At 51.6% G+C, this 14,886-nt stretch overlaps 6 protein-coding genes across 6 annotated transcripts; 2 read left to right on the forward strand and 4 right to left on the reverse strand.

Annotated features, from left to right (window-relative positions):
- Positions 1-334: 334 nt before the first annotated feature.
- N7533_002458 (5'/3'-nucleotidase SurE) lies at positions 335-1,642 on the reverse strand (the record flags this gene model as incomplete). The annotated part of the gene is made up of 3 exons (XM_057099108.1): positions 335-404; positions 486-1,456; positions 1,631-1,642. The coding sequence occupies 3 exons, from the start codon at positions 1,640-1,642 to the stop codon at positions 335-337; spliced, it is 1,053 nt and encodes a 350-aa protein (XP_056964244.1).
- Positions 1,643-2,897: 1,255 nt separating this feature from the next.
- N7533_002459 (uncharacterized protein) lies at positions 2,898-5,567 on the forward strand (the record flags this gene model as incomplete). Its single annotated transcript, XM_057099109.1, has 6 exons — positions 2,898-3,020; positions 3,049-3,131; positions 3,229-4,375; positions 4,429-4,537; positions 4,589-4,914; positions 4,971-5,567. The coding sequence occupies 6 exons, from the start codon at positions 2,898-2,900 to the stop codon at positions 5,565-5,567; spliced, it is 2,385 nt and encodes a 794-aa protein (XP_056964245.1).
- Positions 5,568-6,168: 601 nt separating this feature from the next.
- Positions 6,169-6,818, reverse strand: N7533_002460 (DUF2462 domain-containing protein; the record flags this gene model as incomplete). The annotated part of the gene is made up of 3 exons (XM_057099110.1): positions 6,169-6,312; positions 6,500-6,584; positions 6,769-6,818. 3 exons carry the CDS (start codon positions 6,816-6,818, stop codon positions 6,169-6,171), a joined length of 279 nt encoding a protein of 92 aa, XP_056964246.1.
- A 1,153-nt stretch (positions 6,819-7,971) lies between these two features.
- Positions 7,972-8,877, reverse strand: N7533_002461 (GPI anchored serine-threonine rich protein; the record flags this gene model as incomplete). The annotated part of the gene is made up of 1 exon (XM_057099111.1): positions 7,972-8,877. One exon carries the CDS (start codon positions 8,875-8,877, stop codon positions 7,972-7,974), a length of 906 nt encoding a protein of 301 aa, XP_056964247.1.
- Positions 8,878-9,936: 1,059 nt separating this feature from the next.
- N7533_002462 (uncharacterized protein) lies at positions 9,937-10,689 on the forward strand (the record flags this gene model as incomplete). The annotated part of the gene is made up of 1 exon (XM_057099112.1): positions 9,937-10,689. The coding sequence occupies one exon, from the start codon at positions 9,937-9,939 to the stop codon at positions 10,687-10,689; it is 753 nt and encodes a 250-aa protein (XP_056964248.1).
- A 2,139-nt stretch (positions 10,690-12,828) lies between these two features.
- N7533_002463 (aldehyde dehydrogenase) lies at positions 12,829-14,548 on the reverse strand (the record flags this gene model as incomplete). Its single annotated transcript, XM_057099113.1, has 4 exons — positions 12,829-12,973; positions 13,036-13,478; positions 13,582-13,975; positions 14,094-14,548. 4 exons carry the CDS (start codon positions 14,546-14,548, stop codon positions 12,829-12,831), a joined length of 1,437 nt encoding a protein of 478 aa, XP_056964249.1.
- Positions 14,549-14,886: the final 338 nt, after the last annotated feature.

Here is a 14,886-nt window from a genome sequence, read left to right on the forward strand (position 1 = left end):
GTTCATGTGATACCCCGTGGACACACCCCATCGCCTATCACTTGGCTCTACTTATGCCTGTGTTTTTGCCCAACTTGATATTTGCGTTTCGATAGTATGGGGTCGTGGGCGGTCCAGTGATAGGATAGTTCAATGGTAAATGGAACGTTTCACGTATAAATGTATGTCTATGTACAAGTTTCAACGTCTTTGTCAGACTCTGCAATGTCAATGCTCCTGCGCCAGGAAATGAAGTGGTAAAGAATATTAATGACCATCTGGTCATCCGCAAGATCCAGGAAGCTTTTGTCAGCTTGAGCTTGGGCTTGAGCTCGGGCCCTCATAGTTCAAAATCTCACAGCTCAAGATCTATCGGTCCTTCCAGACCAGGGACGTGCCAGAAGTTGGCGCGCAAAGCAGTCACACTGTATAACTTGTTAGTATATTGTATGCATGGGCGCAGCCGAGAAAAAGTAAAACAAGACAAAAAAGAGAGAAGAGCATACCTAGTCGAGCCATTCAGAACGGTATGCGCATCTGTCCCCTCCTCACTCTCTTGCAACCTCTTCTTCATATCCGACAAATCAGCAGACCACTTGAAATGGCGCTGTTTAGAGACAGTCCCAGCCTCAGCCTCAGCCTCAGGTTCACCATGATGCGCACCGTTAACACCGTTAACACCATTGACACCATTGACACCATTGACACCGTTAACCCCATTAGTCTCCTTGTGCACGCCGTTGACCCCATTAGTCGCCCCATTCAAAACCCTCCTCGCCTCCTCTTTCCTCCTATCCGTCTCAGCATAAAGACAACCCCGCGACCAATAATAAGGCAACGTCCTCGTATACAGCACAGGCTGACCCTCCACGTCCTCCCGCATGGGAATATTGATATTATACAACTCAACACGCTCGTCCCAATTCCGCCAAAGATGCCCCACAAGCTTCACAGCCAGCCGGGCCGCAGCCGCAATAACGCTATCGGTCTGCGGATCCTTGCTGCCGAACGAGATGGCGATGCCGCGCTTCCCGCAGAAAACAGCCTCCAGGGCCCCGCCCACGGTTCCCGAGGAGAGATTGTAGATTGTCGAGGCGTTGCGGCCGTGGTTTGGGCCGGAGATCACGAGGTCAATTGGTGGGAGGTCGGTGAAGAGGTTGTGTAGGCCTAGCTGGGTGCAGCTGGCGGGGGTGCCGTTTTGGATGACGACCCAGTCGGATTGGGGGCCAGCGGCGCCATCTTCGGTTGTAGGGTCGGGCTTGTAGGTTGAGTCCCAGGATCCGTCGGGTCGGAAGGAGTCTGGGTGGACGAGGTGGGCTGTTAGCTCGGCTTCGATTAGGTGGGCTTTGCCGATCCAGGAGCGTGAGGCGGCGGGGATGGCGACTGAGATGAGGTGGCCGGCGGATTGGAGCTCGTCGACGAGTGGGCGGACGTAAGGCGAGACGCGCTCGTTTGGCGGGCCGTCGTCATTGACGACCTAATGTATTGGGGTTAGCGGGGTTGCTAGCAGGGGTTTGCGCGAGGCAGCGACCTTCACCCTCGGAGTGAAAAAAGAAAGTAAAATGATAGATAGGGAGATAAAGATATAGATATCCCATGATATTGGAACAAGAAAAAGAAAAAAATGGTCGCGTGAAGGGGAAGCACCTACCAGGATATGCATGGGGGATATTTGGGCCGTCCTTGTACAATAATTGATTCTTGGAAGGTAGTAGTAGTAACTAGTAGCTGACTAGTTCAAGACTCAAGGTGTAAGTACGGAGTATGCAGATAAAGTTCAAGTTCAAGGGTTAACTACGGAGTACTAGGACCGGTCGAGTACTTATGGGGAGCTGGCTAAGGATTGAGCCATTAGGCATCTTGGATTAGGCATTTTCCACTGACATATGGAGCGTACCGGGGTGCCGAATGGGGATGGCCACGGTGAAGCTGTCCGGGTTGCGGGGAGCGGCAATTGGACTCGCCGGATGGAGACTCGGTGAGGCAAATGCAGAGTTTGCATTTGGTGTACAGATAGAGGTATATGTATATGTATATGTATATCTAGGTTGGTAGTATGCCCATGTGGATAAACCTGTATATAAGTAGTTATACCCTAAGTCAATTTAATCAAATATAACATGGCCATAACTAGATCTATGACATGAATGCTGGCACCGAAGAACTAAAGTGCATACAAATTACCAAAGTAGACTAGCGTAGATGGTCCCACCCTTCTACTCACGTGACTGTTGAACGTGACTTAACGTGACCGTGGGAATGATTAACCCAGTATGGACACTACAGGGTACTACTGAGTATATTAGAGTATATTGAGTATTCCCTAGACTGAACTGGTTTGACCCTGTTGGCCCTGGTTGGCACGTTCCTGGTTGATTATCAGCGATTTGTGATCGTCTCGCGTAAGATCAGTCCACCTTGTTGGTTCGGCGATCATCAGTCCGTACGGAGTACACTACACTAGGACTGTATACTGCATACTCTACCCTCTATTCACTGCACATTCCCTTTACTTAATTACCGTAGCACCTCTTTGAATATTTAGAACGAGACTATTTATTAATCCAATTTAAATCTACTGAGTACCTGAGTACCTGAACCTGAGTACCAGTACCAGTACCAGTACCAGCACCAGTACCAAAGTACACCTCCTCCCGCGCAACCCGCCGTGGTCTGTGCGATTCCAAGACTCAAGGCGATTGCAGACGCAAAACTTTGGTGGTGGGGAACTCGTCATCTTCTTCCCCTCTGTCTTTCTCTCTCATCCTCACCCATCATCAATCTGTCACTCTCAACTTGCTTCGCTGCAACACTTCCACCCCTCCCGCAAAGTCGCTGGAAAAAAAGTCTCGTCTTTTTTTTCTGCGATCTTTGTCCGGCCTCTTCAACCCCAACCTCTCCACCCGCCTATACCCTGTATGGACACTGGAAGCGCTGCGACTGCTGCGGGTATCGACCCAAAAATTCTGGATAATTGGCAAACTGACGGCGCCTTCTCCGTCGCTTCGTGGGAACACCTGGGATACGACCAACCCCCCCGAGTGGGATACCAGCCAAGAATCAAGCCAGTGCGCCGATGTCGCCGACCTGGGCGCCTTTCATGACCCGCTAACAAATTCGCTGCTCGACCGATCGCGAGAGATCCGGAATAGGTGCGCATTTCTCCTTTCAACCGGTGTTTTTCGCTGGTGTGGATGACCAGAGGTGTGGTCGAGAAGAGAGGGGACTGACACGCTATGGATCTCATAGGAAGCGCGATGTGACCAACGAGACTTTCAACTACGTCGACGGCGGTGTCGAGAGTACAGGCAGTGGTACCATTAGCCCTCGTACTATGCCATCGTCTACGGAGGACAACTTCCACGCCGACGAAACATGGCCGCATTTTCAGCTCTTCAACTCGGTTGCTGCGGGCATGTCCGCGGGCATGTCCCTTGAAGCACCCGTGATGTATCCTTACGGCAAAGGCCCCAACAGCTCGACCGGAGGAGCCGTGATCGTCGACGATGTGGGTGAGATGCCTCAGGGGCAGGAATTTCCGGATGCTTCGGCTGAGGCGATCATGTTTCAGCAGGTGCCACCGTCGTTTCCGATGATGGAGCAGTGGCCTGAGATGCCCCACGGTATCTCAATGGAGAATATGGCTGGTCAAGGACCAGTGCCGCTGGCAATGAACTCACAGAATAATTCCAAGAACCATTATCAGCCTTCCCTCCGATCCCTGGAGTCGCGATGGATCAACAATCTGGAATCGCAGTTACCCGTGACGCAGATGACACCACCTACTTCGCTACCCGCCTCACTCCAGACATCACCAGCGCCACAGACTCACGCCAAACTTGTGCAAGACGGGTTCCAGTTCAAGTCCGAGAATTCCTCCGTAGCCGGCGATGTGTCCGGCATATACGACTACTCGTACTCTGCCACAAACGATGACGGTTCTGCCTTCGCTGGTCGTCAAGTGGACGAGGATAACCAGTGGAAAATCGCTACCCCCGACCACAGCTCCCCAGAGTCATCAGTACCCGGCACCTCCGCCTTCATGGTCAGCGAAACCCCGTCCGATTCGCTAGTCAGCATCCCTTCCCGGTCTCGCGCTTCCTCGTCAGCGGGTCAACGGGCGTCAGGTCGACCCATGCCCCTTGCAATGCAATCTGTGGCTACCGTTCGCAAGCGCAAGAACAGAAATCCCCAGTCCATGGATCAGGGCCAGTCTAAGCCCTTGCAAATTGTACAGGAAGACGGTCAAGGTGGCTCCATTGCGTCAGCCGACTTTGTTTCCCCTCCACGGGGTGCTCGACGTAAGGGTCCTCTGAGCATGGTGGGCAGAGCCAATGCTGGGCTACGTCGTAAGAACAAGGATACTTGTGTTCAGTGCCGATTGAACAAGCGCAAGGTTAGTGTTTCCGATATGATTCGATGTTGAACGAGGCTAACTTGAATGAAAAGTGTGACGGAAGCGCCCCTTGTGATGCATGCCGCCCTACTCTTCACGAACAACCCTGCGCTCGTGCTTGCTTCTCTAGCATTGTTGAATTCGGAACGTGCAACTACATCTGTAAGTCACCTCCGATGCGATATGCATGAGCCACCAACTAACCTTCTATAGCCCAAAAAGCTATCAACCATCCGACAATCGACGGCAACGGCCGAGTCCGAATGGAAATTCCGACCGAATTTGACATGACTCAACTTTTGTCATTCCTTGGGGAGCGCCAGGGCCGGTTCAACATCCGTGCCAGCCAAGCCTGGGGCTCACTGTATGTCCTCGATCTCGGCGAGACATACAAATTCTTGAAGAGCCTCAGCGAATACAACGGCAACTCGAAGTCAACTTTCATCGAGTTCATTGACCGACGCATCGTTGATTCCAAAGACAAGTCGAAGAACTGGTTGAGCTGTGTCAAGGACTGCGACCCAATGAACCAGGCATACGTGAGTAGATCTACTTCCCCAACATAAACATCAACCTTCCTAACCTTCTTTCCCAGACCCTCCTATCACAATGGAACAACATGCCTAGTCGTGCCCGCTACACCTTCGTCCCGCTCGACGAAAACGGCCAAGAACGCTCAATGGACATCAACAATCCCGAAGACCGGCGCGACATCCTCCTCGCCGCCCAACTCTCCCGCATAATCTGCCGAATGATGGAGGTCGAAGGGTTCCGCAAACTGGAGCGCGACTTCTACAACATCAAATGGAAGCAGATCTCGCACGACACGCATATCCGCTTCCTCAACGAACTCGGCCACATCCTGCTCTCGCTGCGATGGCGCTGCTCCTGGTGGAAACGTCTCGGCGATGGTGGTCAAAGCCCCGACCCCACGCAGCAGCACTACGTTGATCGCGTCGAGCTGCTCTGCCGCATTCTCTACGTCTATTATACTTGCGTGTTAGCCAAGCTGCCGTCGTGGTCTACCTCCGATGTGCCGAAGGGAACTTGGTCTTCGTACGCGGACTCTGAGAATCCGGTCTGGGACGACTTCCCTTCGGACTCGTCGGATGCTGGATTCGCGAATTGGATGGAGCATGGCCAGGATTTGATTGAGCAGGCCGGTGTTCCGAGCCGGGTCTCTAAATTCTGAGCGCGAAATCCTTGAATAAAACAAAAACAAAACGGCAGCAATACGCAAGGCATGGCATGGATTGGAACGGTGACTGGAGTTGGACCATTAGATACCCTTTTTTTCATTTTCATTTTCATTTTCGTTTATATTTCTGAATTTCGTTGATATCTTTTTCCGGATTTTCTTGTCATCTCTTATACGCATCACGACTGATACACTACTTTGTTTATGATTAACGAATTCCGCCCAGCATGTTGAGCCGAGTTCTCTTGTCTTCATGATTCATGGCGCGGACTGGTTCTTGTACACATTTCTTTTCCCAATACATCCATCTAGAAGAACAGTCGTCTTACTTGATCCAAACAATGCAGTAAATGTAGGTGCATAAGTATAGATTTCTAGTAAAAGGGAGGTACCAGTATGGGTCAGCGAGAACGGGGTATCGAATTCATGAATGTATCGCTGCGATCAGACCAGCGCATGCCCTAGATGGATGATATGTAGTGGCAAACATACTCGATCCATGCCCTTGGAACACCCAGTCTGACCAACCTAACGAAAGAGAAAGAAACTTGAACGGAACCGAACAAACGGACAAAGAAAATAGCCCTCGACCCGCTCACTTCTTCTGCCCGTTATGAATGGGGTTCTTCTTCCTCTCCTTCTCCAACCGATCCTTCTTTCCACCAGCCAACAGCTCCAAATGGCCCGCCTTGGTCGCGAGACTGCGCTCTGTCTTCGAAACGAGGCCGGAAGTGAGTTTCTAGCGAAGGGTGGTTAGCTATTATCCTTTTCTCGAGGGAGGCACTGGGAAGGGTGGTTTGCTGGATTGAATAGATTGAATTGGATTGGAAGAGTCTGCATCTGCAGAGAATCACAATCACAATCGCAACCCGCAATCCAGTTCATAACTGGGACTACACCCCTGCACCACCGGGTCCTAGACGTACCTTGTTCAACTTGGCCGTCTTGACAAGAGCCTGCTTCTTAGGGGCGATCTGTCGAACACCGGGTCTCGTTCTGGCACCCGCACCACTGAGGTAGAAATCGAATTAGTTTTGTTTCCCAGTCTTGCGATTTTTCCTCATTCGTGCGTTGGATTCTTTTCTCTCGGCGCCACCTCGCTGTAGCGGGCCCAGGATCGAGATTGGGATTTGAGAAAGGGTAGGATCTTCGAATCCTTGTCCTGGATCCTGCTCTTCCCTGCTCCTGAACGTACCGCTTTGCCGTGGCCGTGGTGGCCTTCTTCTTCAAAGATCCCTGGACCATTGTGACGAGTGTGGATGGTGTGGTGTTATAAATGTACTGTACTGTACTGCCTGCAGCACCGTAGCTTGAAGTGGATTGGGTTGAGTTTTGTCGGTGTTGGATGTCGAGGCTGGCCCTCCGTGGCGGCCCCGACAACGAAAAATCCTTATCGAAACTTATCGTGCAAGCACGTGATGATACATACACCGCCCGCGTTGGGAGGGGTACGTCCCGATTGGGAAGTTTATTTCTTTCGCTTATCAGGGTGTACGAGGTTGTTGATATTTTTGAACATATGGGAGAAGTATGGATGAGGTTGTTGTCAAATACTATTGTTCTTTTCTCTTCTTTTCTTTGAGTGTTCGTTTACCATGGGAGGTATTACACCACGGGGTATTGTGTACTGATCTATACCATACTAGTCCTCATACTCACCCGCCTCAGCCGTTGGAATGATCTATCTGAAACAGTCCGTCGACGGTTGTTGCGGTTTATATGTAACAACTTTAATTATGCTTCATGATGCGGCTATTGGTATCCACTCGACTTCGGATGCGCGGATCGAGGAGATCTGGATCTGTTTGAAATTTGACTAGGTTTTGTTCGAGAAGCTTGGAAGTGTGCATTCCAGATGACGTTGGGTCTGCCCACTCTTCCAAGTTCTTCGCCGACGACAAGGTTTCGGATTGTATGCATTCAAAGGTCAGCATTGCCCATTGACGATTGAAAGGCGACTTTGATCGCAACGCTACATAAACTACGATGAGACCAGGGCACGAGAAGTGAGATAAGAAGCATAGAGCATGTCATTACGAGCATAAGCTGACTTGATTCCCGTGGGAATCGAGAGAAAACAGATGGTACACAAAGAAGATCGCAAAAGAAAGCCCAGCTCAGAGACCGAAGGTGGTCCCGAAAAAGATAACAACAAGAAATGGGAATAAGAATAAGTGGTTCCATAAAAAAAAGGTAAAATTTGTGTCAATCCTCATTAATTCCGTCGAGATACCTCCTTCAAGAAAAAACAATGAAGGGCATTAAGAGTTTAACAACAGGAGATCCGGAGATCCATGGGAGAAACTCATACAGAAAGAAAAGACCAAAGGAGAGAAATGACCCGGATAAAGTAAGGTTCAGGTCAAACTCCCCTCAAGTCGAGCGGGGGTGAAACCGCTTAGAAGGCCAGAACGGCGAACAGACCAGCCATGACGGCACCCAGGCTGATGGAAGTGCGACCAGCACCGTTGAAGACGGGGGTGGCGGAGGCAGTGGGGGCAGCAGTGCCGGTAGGGGCAACAGCCAGAGGGGTGCTCTTCAGGGTGCTGGAAGCGGAGGGGACGTGGGGCACACGGCTACCGCTGGGAGTAACGGGAGCGGGGGTGGTGGGAGCAACAGGGACCTGAGTCTGGCTCTCCTCGGGGCACTCAGTGGTGGTGACGACGACGCTCTCGACCTGGGTGGAGTAAGAAGAGGGAGAGACACCGACGGGGGTGGTGGAGGCCTCCTCCTCAGGGCAGATGGTGGTGGTGACACCCTCGATGACGGTGGTGATGGTGAGGGGAGTGGAGGAAGGAGCAGCGGTCTCGCTCTCGGGGCAGTAGGTGGTGGTCACATCCTCGATGACGGTGACGGTGCCACCGTTGGAGCCAGAGCCAGCGGCGGTAGTGGTAGTGGAAGAGGCGGCGGTGGTGGTAGAGCCCTTGCCCTTGGAGATACCGAACTGGGAAGACCACTGGTAGGCACCGGTGCCCTCAACGACGATCAGCAGACCGTAGTGGGTGGTGTCAACCTCCAGGTTGTAACCGGGAGTCCAGGTGTAGTGGCCGGAGTTGGGGATGTCCTCAACGATAGTCTCGAGGGGAACAACGTTGGTGGAGGGACCACGGAGGAGGACCAGAGAGACAGTCTCGCCAAGGGTGTTGTCCCACTTGATCTCGTAGGGAGCGCCCTCAGGGACCTGCTCGTTCAGGCCGGGGTAGCGGATAGCATTACCCTCGGGGCCCTTGGTGTAGTCGGGCGCGGTGTAAGCCGCGGCGAGGGCGACGAGGGTGGAGAAAACGGTACCGGTGGTGAACTGCATTTTGATGGATTGGTGCTGTAGAAGCAAAGAATGACTAAAGTTGGGATAGAGCGAAAGGACGCTTGGGATAGCAACGAATGACTGGGGTGAAGGAACGACGGTTGAAAGAAAGAAAGAGAGAAGAAGTAGGAAAGGAGGAGGGCGAGTGCCTTTCTACTTCTCGGAGGGTTTGGGGTGGAGGCATTCGAGCCCCATAATCACCTTGAGTGTCTCCCCCCCGCTGGCCAGGCACCGACCAGTAATTATCTACTAAGTGGGTCGGCATCGAAAGCCTACTTTGCAAGCGAGAATTAGATTTACGAGGCGCAGCCGTATGTTGACGAGAATAGGTGAGTCGATGTTTGGAGAGGACCCTGGTTGGAGGAGGCGATATTACCTAGGTGTTCACACGCCACCAGGTTATTTTGGATGAAAGTGCCCAGGTGATGGATATGGATTAAAGTGATGGATATAATTTACGGAGTGATTGATCTGGTTATTTTTACTCTTAATCCACCATGGGATGCACGGAGTACAGATGCAACGGTATCCTCGTGGGGCTGTGGCTCGTGGGATTTGAGTCTTGGGCTGCATTATTAGTGCATCTTAGCGTGGTAAGGCGAAGTCTTATTACAATACGGAGTACTGTACAGTATACTAGTAGTATCTAGACAGGATTCCCACCAGTTAGGGGAATGCAATGCCAGTAAATACCATTCCAAGCTAAACCCAAAAGTATGAAGGGAAATTGGATTGTCTAGGGTGTCTAGGGCTAAGAATGGAGTCGAGCAATCTTGGGTCACCCTTAATACTTTGGGACTCCGTAATTAAGATGATATACTATATGGGGGCCATAGAATGTTTTTGTTCTGGATTTGATCTTATTATTATTTTCTACGTATACTATACACCATTCTTAGCATGTTAATTTTAAATGTCTTACTCTGTACTCTGTACTCTGGAGTCACTCCGTTATCTGTGATACCAGTACTTGGAACTACCATACACCATAACTGTGTGATACACCACACATCACCCGGATATTCTCCGGGTTGTCAATACATACACCAACCATACCGTATGGATCATATCACAGGGACTGATCTCATTTTCCCGATGGCTTTTGTGACTTCCAATCAATCTTCTCCAAATCTTTCCCTCATTTCCTCCTCCTCCAACGCCACCGGCGCTGTCATCATCTCTACCGGCCACCTCCGTATTCATGTATACACAGGTACATGCGATAACTCTACTCCTCCCCGCTCCCCTGAACATCTTGAAATCAAGATTCCCCACCCCCATGAACCCAACCCATCACAATGCCCAACCCACCTTTCACCTTTGCCGATCCCGCCTGTTCGTCGGCCCAAAGATGTCATCGGAAAGGATCAACAGCTGATCAGGGGACGATGTGGGCTACCTGGATGGTTGCGTGCTGCCGTACCACTCGGCTTGTGGCTGTTCCCTCTTCTTTCGTGCATCCTGCGTCCTGACCGTATTTCGTGCTGGAAATTTCGATTGTCTCACTGCGTGCACGGTGATTTGCCGGGGGCCAATGGATTTCTCGTTCCTGACCCTAATTCGCCGGGTGGTGGGGTGGAGGGCGTCCAACACTGGTCCACTCACAACCCGACGGACGGAGATGATGTTCTTTCTCAGGACCCCCTCTCCTCTCTCGCTGCTCCGGCTCGAGAGACCCGACGCGGAGCTCCCTCCGCGCTATTGACTCTCGTCCATGGGAATTCTGTGAATCGCGCGCTCAAAATAGCCATGTCTGACTCCATTTGCGAGCTCTTTTGCCCTTTCGCCTCCACCCCACCCCGTGAACTTTGATGGAAGAATGGATCTTGAACCATGCCGACGGGCAACGGGCAATCCATTCAGCCTCTTCGCTTCGGATACTAGCGCTGCATCGAGTTCGCTGCTGGAGCCTCCATTCTTGCTTGGAGTTACTACTGTACGCACTAATGTCCGTAGCTGCGTTTGCACGCACGCTTGCGCAGGGCCAGCACAACTCACCGCTAGGGTCCAATCCGGGTAAACCGGTTTTGCGATCGCTTTGGGGTTTAGGGTATCGTGGGTCAGCGGTCCGAGTGCGGGAGACTTCCAGCAACCAGTGTTGGCGAGACCGGTGCTTCGCTGGTCAAGGGAAATTGGCCTTTCTTGGCTGACATGCAGGTACAGCATTGGCATGACTTGACTTCCTGTCATCCCAGGTATTGGGCCAGACACCCCGCCGGGAAAATTGCGAGGCTATGCTGGCTATGTCGAATACGAGAACCCCAGCCAAGACCCAAAACCAAATACAAGACGCCCGTCAGCGTCAGCGTGATTTCGAGGCTTCGCACTTGTTCCAAGACACTCGTCATATCGGTCATTTTCTCCATAAAGGTAGTGATTCCTTCGTGGAGCTGAGAGATGGACAGGCTTTTTTGGCGCTTCCGCCAAGTCTGGAAGACTGCCAATTGCACAATCGCGTTACGGGGGAGTTCAGGGTCGCATACTCCGTAAACATAAATCATCTGTAATATCTCCGATGCGCCACGGCGGATGCACAAGGCCATCCATACAGACCCGCTGTGAGGTAATTGCTGGCGAGACCGAGTCTGTTGTCTTGTCGATGGGGTTATCTCGGACGCTATTGCGGGCCTCAGGGACTAAGTTCTATCTCGCCCCCAAAGATGGGTCAAATGGCTTCCAATCAAAATCTTCTCGACACCTGGAATTGATCTCGGCTTTCTCACCCGGGTCCCTGAGAATCCGGTTATGGAGTGCGAAGAGCCTCACCGGTTCGTTGCTAAATACAAATTTGCGCCTGGCGCGGTGGCTAAAGGATCGCGGGTCCATAGATTAATATCGCATCTCGGAACCGATGCGGTCTTGAACGATGCCACCTGCCAGATCAGTCATATCTTAGTAAGATATCTGCTTGATGCACTGAAAGTGCATTTTGATTTTCAGGCAACCAGGGGTCGGCAGTTCTATGCCGGTCGTTCACTTAGCCGCCAACTAACAAATCGCCTAGTTGCACTGAGAAGTCGAAAATACAAAATGATCAATCAGATAGTTGTCACTTAGGTTGAGCCTCTCGTTTGGCTTGAGCTCAAGTGTACTTTTACCAAGGCTCTCCGAGTCCTCATAGTTATACACTCTCGCGAGGCTATCCCGGGGAATATCTTGGGCTGGCATTCAGGATCAAGACTCCAAGAGCCTAACCCATCTGAACAAATCACCCCTATTGAATTATGAATCACAATTATGAATCACCACCAGATGACCTGAATGAGAACCCAGACGATCACAGGATTCGCTTTTCCCAACCAGCTCAGCTTTTCCGTAATAATCGCAAGTTCGTACTATCATATACCGCAACATTCAGCAATATCCAGTACTACCCAAGACCCGTGCAATTGAACTAATATTGCCAATCATACCTTCGCTTGAGGTAACTTGAACTACTCACCCGATGGGGTGTCACTAATACTGCCTCAAGGTGGGCGCCACTCCCTCTAGGCAACCATCGAAGGTTACTCCGTACTCCATAATAAGGGAGTCAATATGCATAGCGCCAACCTAAAGAGCGAAAACCACTCGATTAAGCCTATGCCCCTTTTCATATTGAATTGAGTAGGCAGTATGATACAGTAGGTCTTGATTTAATCCGAGTCTATGGTAAATTTGACTGGTATCAACCAAGGCTTTTTGAGAAACAGGTCTTTCCGTGCTACTTTGAGAGGGCCTGCACTTCAATTTTCAAATATCATCATTCTAGAAAGGGGTATTATGTTTTATCCCGCCTAAGGCCTCAAAAGAAAAATATGATCCAGGGGGCCATAAAGAAACCAAAAAGCCGCTCCAAAGAAGAATGGAAATCCGAGCCGAAAATCCCGCAAGCAAATCCAAAGTCTCGCGAAGGGTCGTTCTCCCCACCCCAGCTAATCAGGGGACCAGGGCTGCCGTCCTGCAAATTACTTACTCGTGCCAGGTGACGGTCTTGGTCTGCAAGAACTCATCGTAGCCGTGGATTCCACCGAATCGACCAAATCCACTGCTCTTCCATCCACCGTGAGGCAGGACCGGCTCATCGTGCACAGTCAATGCGTTGATGTGGACAGCACTAAAGTTCAAGACGCGCGATTAGTAAATGATCAACGGGACATGGAGAAAAGCAACACATACCCAGAATCAATCTGCTTAGCAACACGCAGGCCGCGGAAGAGGTTACTCGTGAACAAAGCACTAGTAAGACCATACTCGGTATCATTCGCCAAAGCAACGGCCTCTTCCTCCGTATCGACGACGAAAAGGGAAACGGTCGGTCCGAACGACTCGGTCGCGTACATGTCCATTTCCTTGGTGACGCCGTCGACGATGATGGGCCGCATGTGAGTATCGATGGGCTCGTTGGCGCTGGCGTCGCCGAACAAAAGCTTCGCGCCTTGGGAGACGGCGTTCGAGACGAGTTTCTTGTTCTTTGTCGCTGCGGCTGCGTTGACGAGGACGGGGGCTGGGGCGTCCTTGCCGAAGATCTTCTCGGCGGTTTCGGCGAGCTTTTGCTTGAATTGGTCGGCGATTTTGCGTTGGACGACGATGCGCTCGGTCGACATGCAGATTTGGCCGGACTGATTGGATTGGGTTGGTTAGTTATTGTTGAGGGGTTCAAGGTAGGGATTGTATGTATGGATACTCTAATAGAGTAGCAGTGCATTTGCGACGAAGACTTACGTGCATGAAAGATCCAATGGCGCAGTTCATGGCGGCCTTGTCGAGATCCGCGTCGTCGAGAACAACTGCAGATGCCTTGCCGCCCAGCTCGAGGAGAACAGGCTTGATATGCTTGCCAGCGGTGGAAGCAATGATAGAACCGACCAGGGTACTACCGGTGAAGTTGACCTTGCGGACATAAGGGTGGGCGATCAGCGCATTGGTTACGGCGGCTGCGTCGGAGTTTTGGTGATAGATGACATTGAGGACGCCCGCAGGAAGACCAGCCTGGCGGAAGACGTCACCGAGAGCCCAGAAGCACTTGGGCGAGAGCTCGGAGCCCTTGAAGACGACGGTATTACCCGCCGCGATGGGGAGAGCGATGGCACGAGTGCCAAGGATGAAAGGAGCGTTCCTGCATTTAATTGAACAAGGTTAGTTTCAACTGTTACACGGTGCAGCCCTGGGGTATAACAAAGCCCCAAGTTCCGGGAAAGTTCCCGAAGTATCTAATCTGCAGAGAGGAAGCTTACCAAGGCGCAATGCTCAGAATCACACCGTATGGCTCTTTGTATACAATAGCGCCCTCGCCCTCGCGGGTCACGTTCGGGACGATGCCCTCGATAGTCGAAATGCGTGCGGCAAAGTCTTTGATGAAGCTCACGCCGAGGTTGAAGGTGTGCTCAGCAAAGGGGCGACCAGCGCCAGTCTCCTCGCGCTGGTATGCGATGAACTCTTCCTTGCGGGAAGCCATGATCTCAGCGGCCTTGAACAAGACATCGCGACGGTCGTAGGGCTGCGTCTTGCTCCAGGCGGGGAATGCAGCCTGGGCAGCTTCCACGGCGCGCACGGCATCGTCGACTGAGGCACCGGCGCAGTGACCTGAGAGCTCACCGGTGGCGGGGGCATTGACGGCGAACTTGATGTCGGTCACGATGGACTCATTATTGATGATGAGCGGAGTCACCGCGGAGCTGTTCTGCGCCATTATGAGAGGATGTGATGACGATGAGATATAGGAGAGAAGAGAAGAAATGGATGGGAAGGTGTGCTACTAGTACACAAGGTCGCGAGGGAGGGGTTGGATTTAACGAGTCAATAATTAAGCTGATCTTGCCGAATTGGATCGAGGTGTGGGGTGGATTGGATGGTGTGGAGGGGTGATGAACTCCAACTACCTAGGTAAAGGTTGACCTTGAATGCGTAGACCGAACGGGGTTCTGCTTATCTCCGATTGCCTACCGTGGATACTCTAAGTATAAACTCTGGAGTTAAGCATGGGTATATACGTTCTTGACTGCCTTGACTACGAGCCGAGTGGGGGTC

This window comes from Penicillium manginii (assembly GCF_028828005.1).
Source record: "Penicillium manginii strain IBT 31320 chromosome Unknown utg000002l:1.0-5564898.0:1.0-5567710.0, whole genome shotgun sequence".
Lineage (NCBI taxonomy): Eukaryota > Fungi > Ascomycota > Eurotiomycetes > Eurotiales > Aspergillaceae > Penicillium > Penicillium manginii.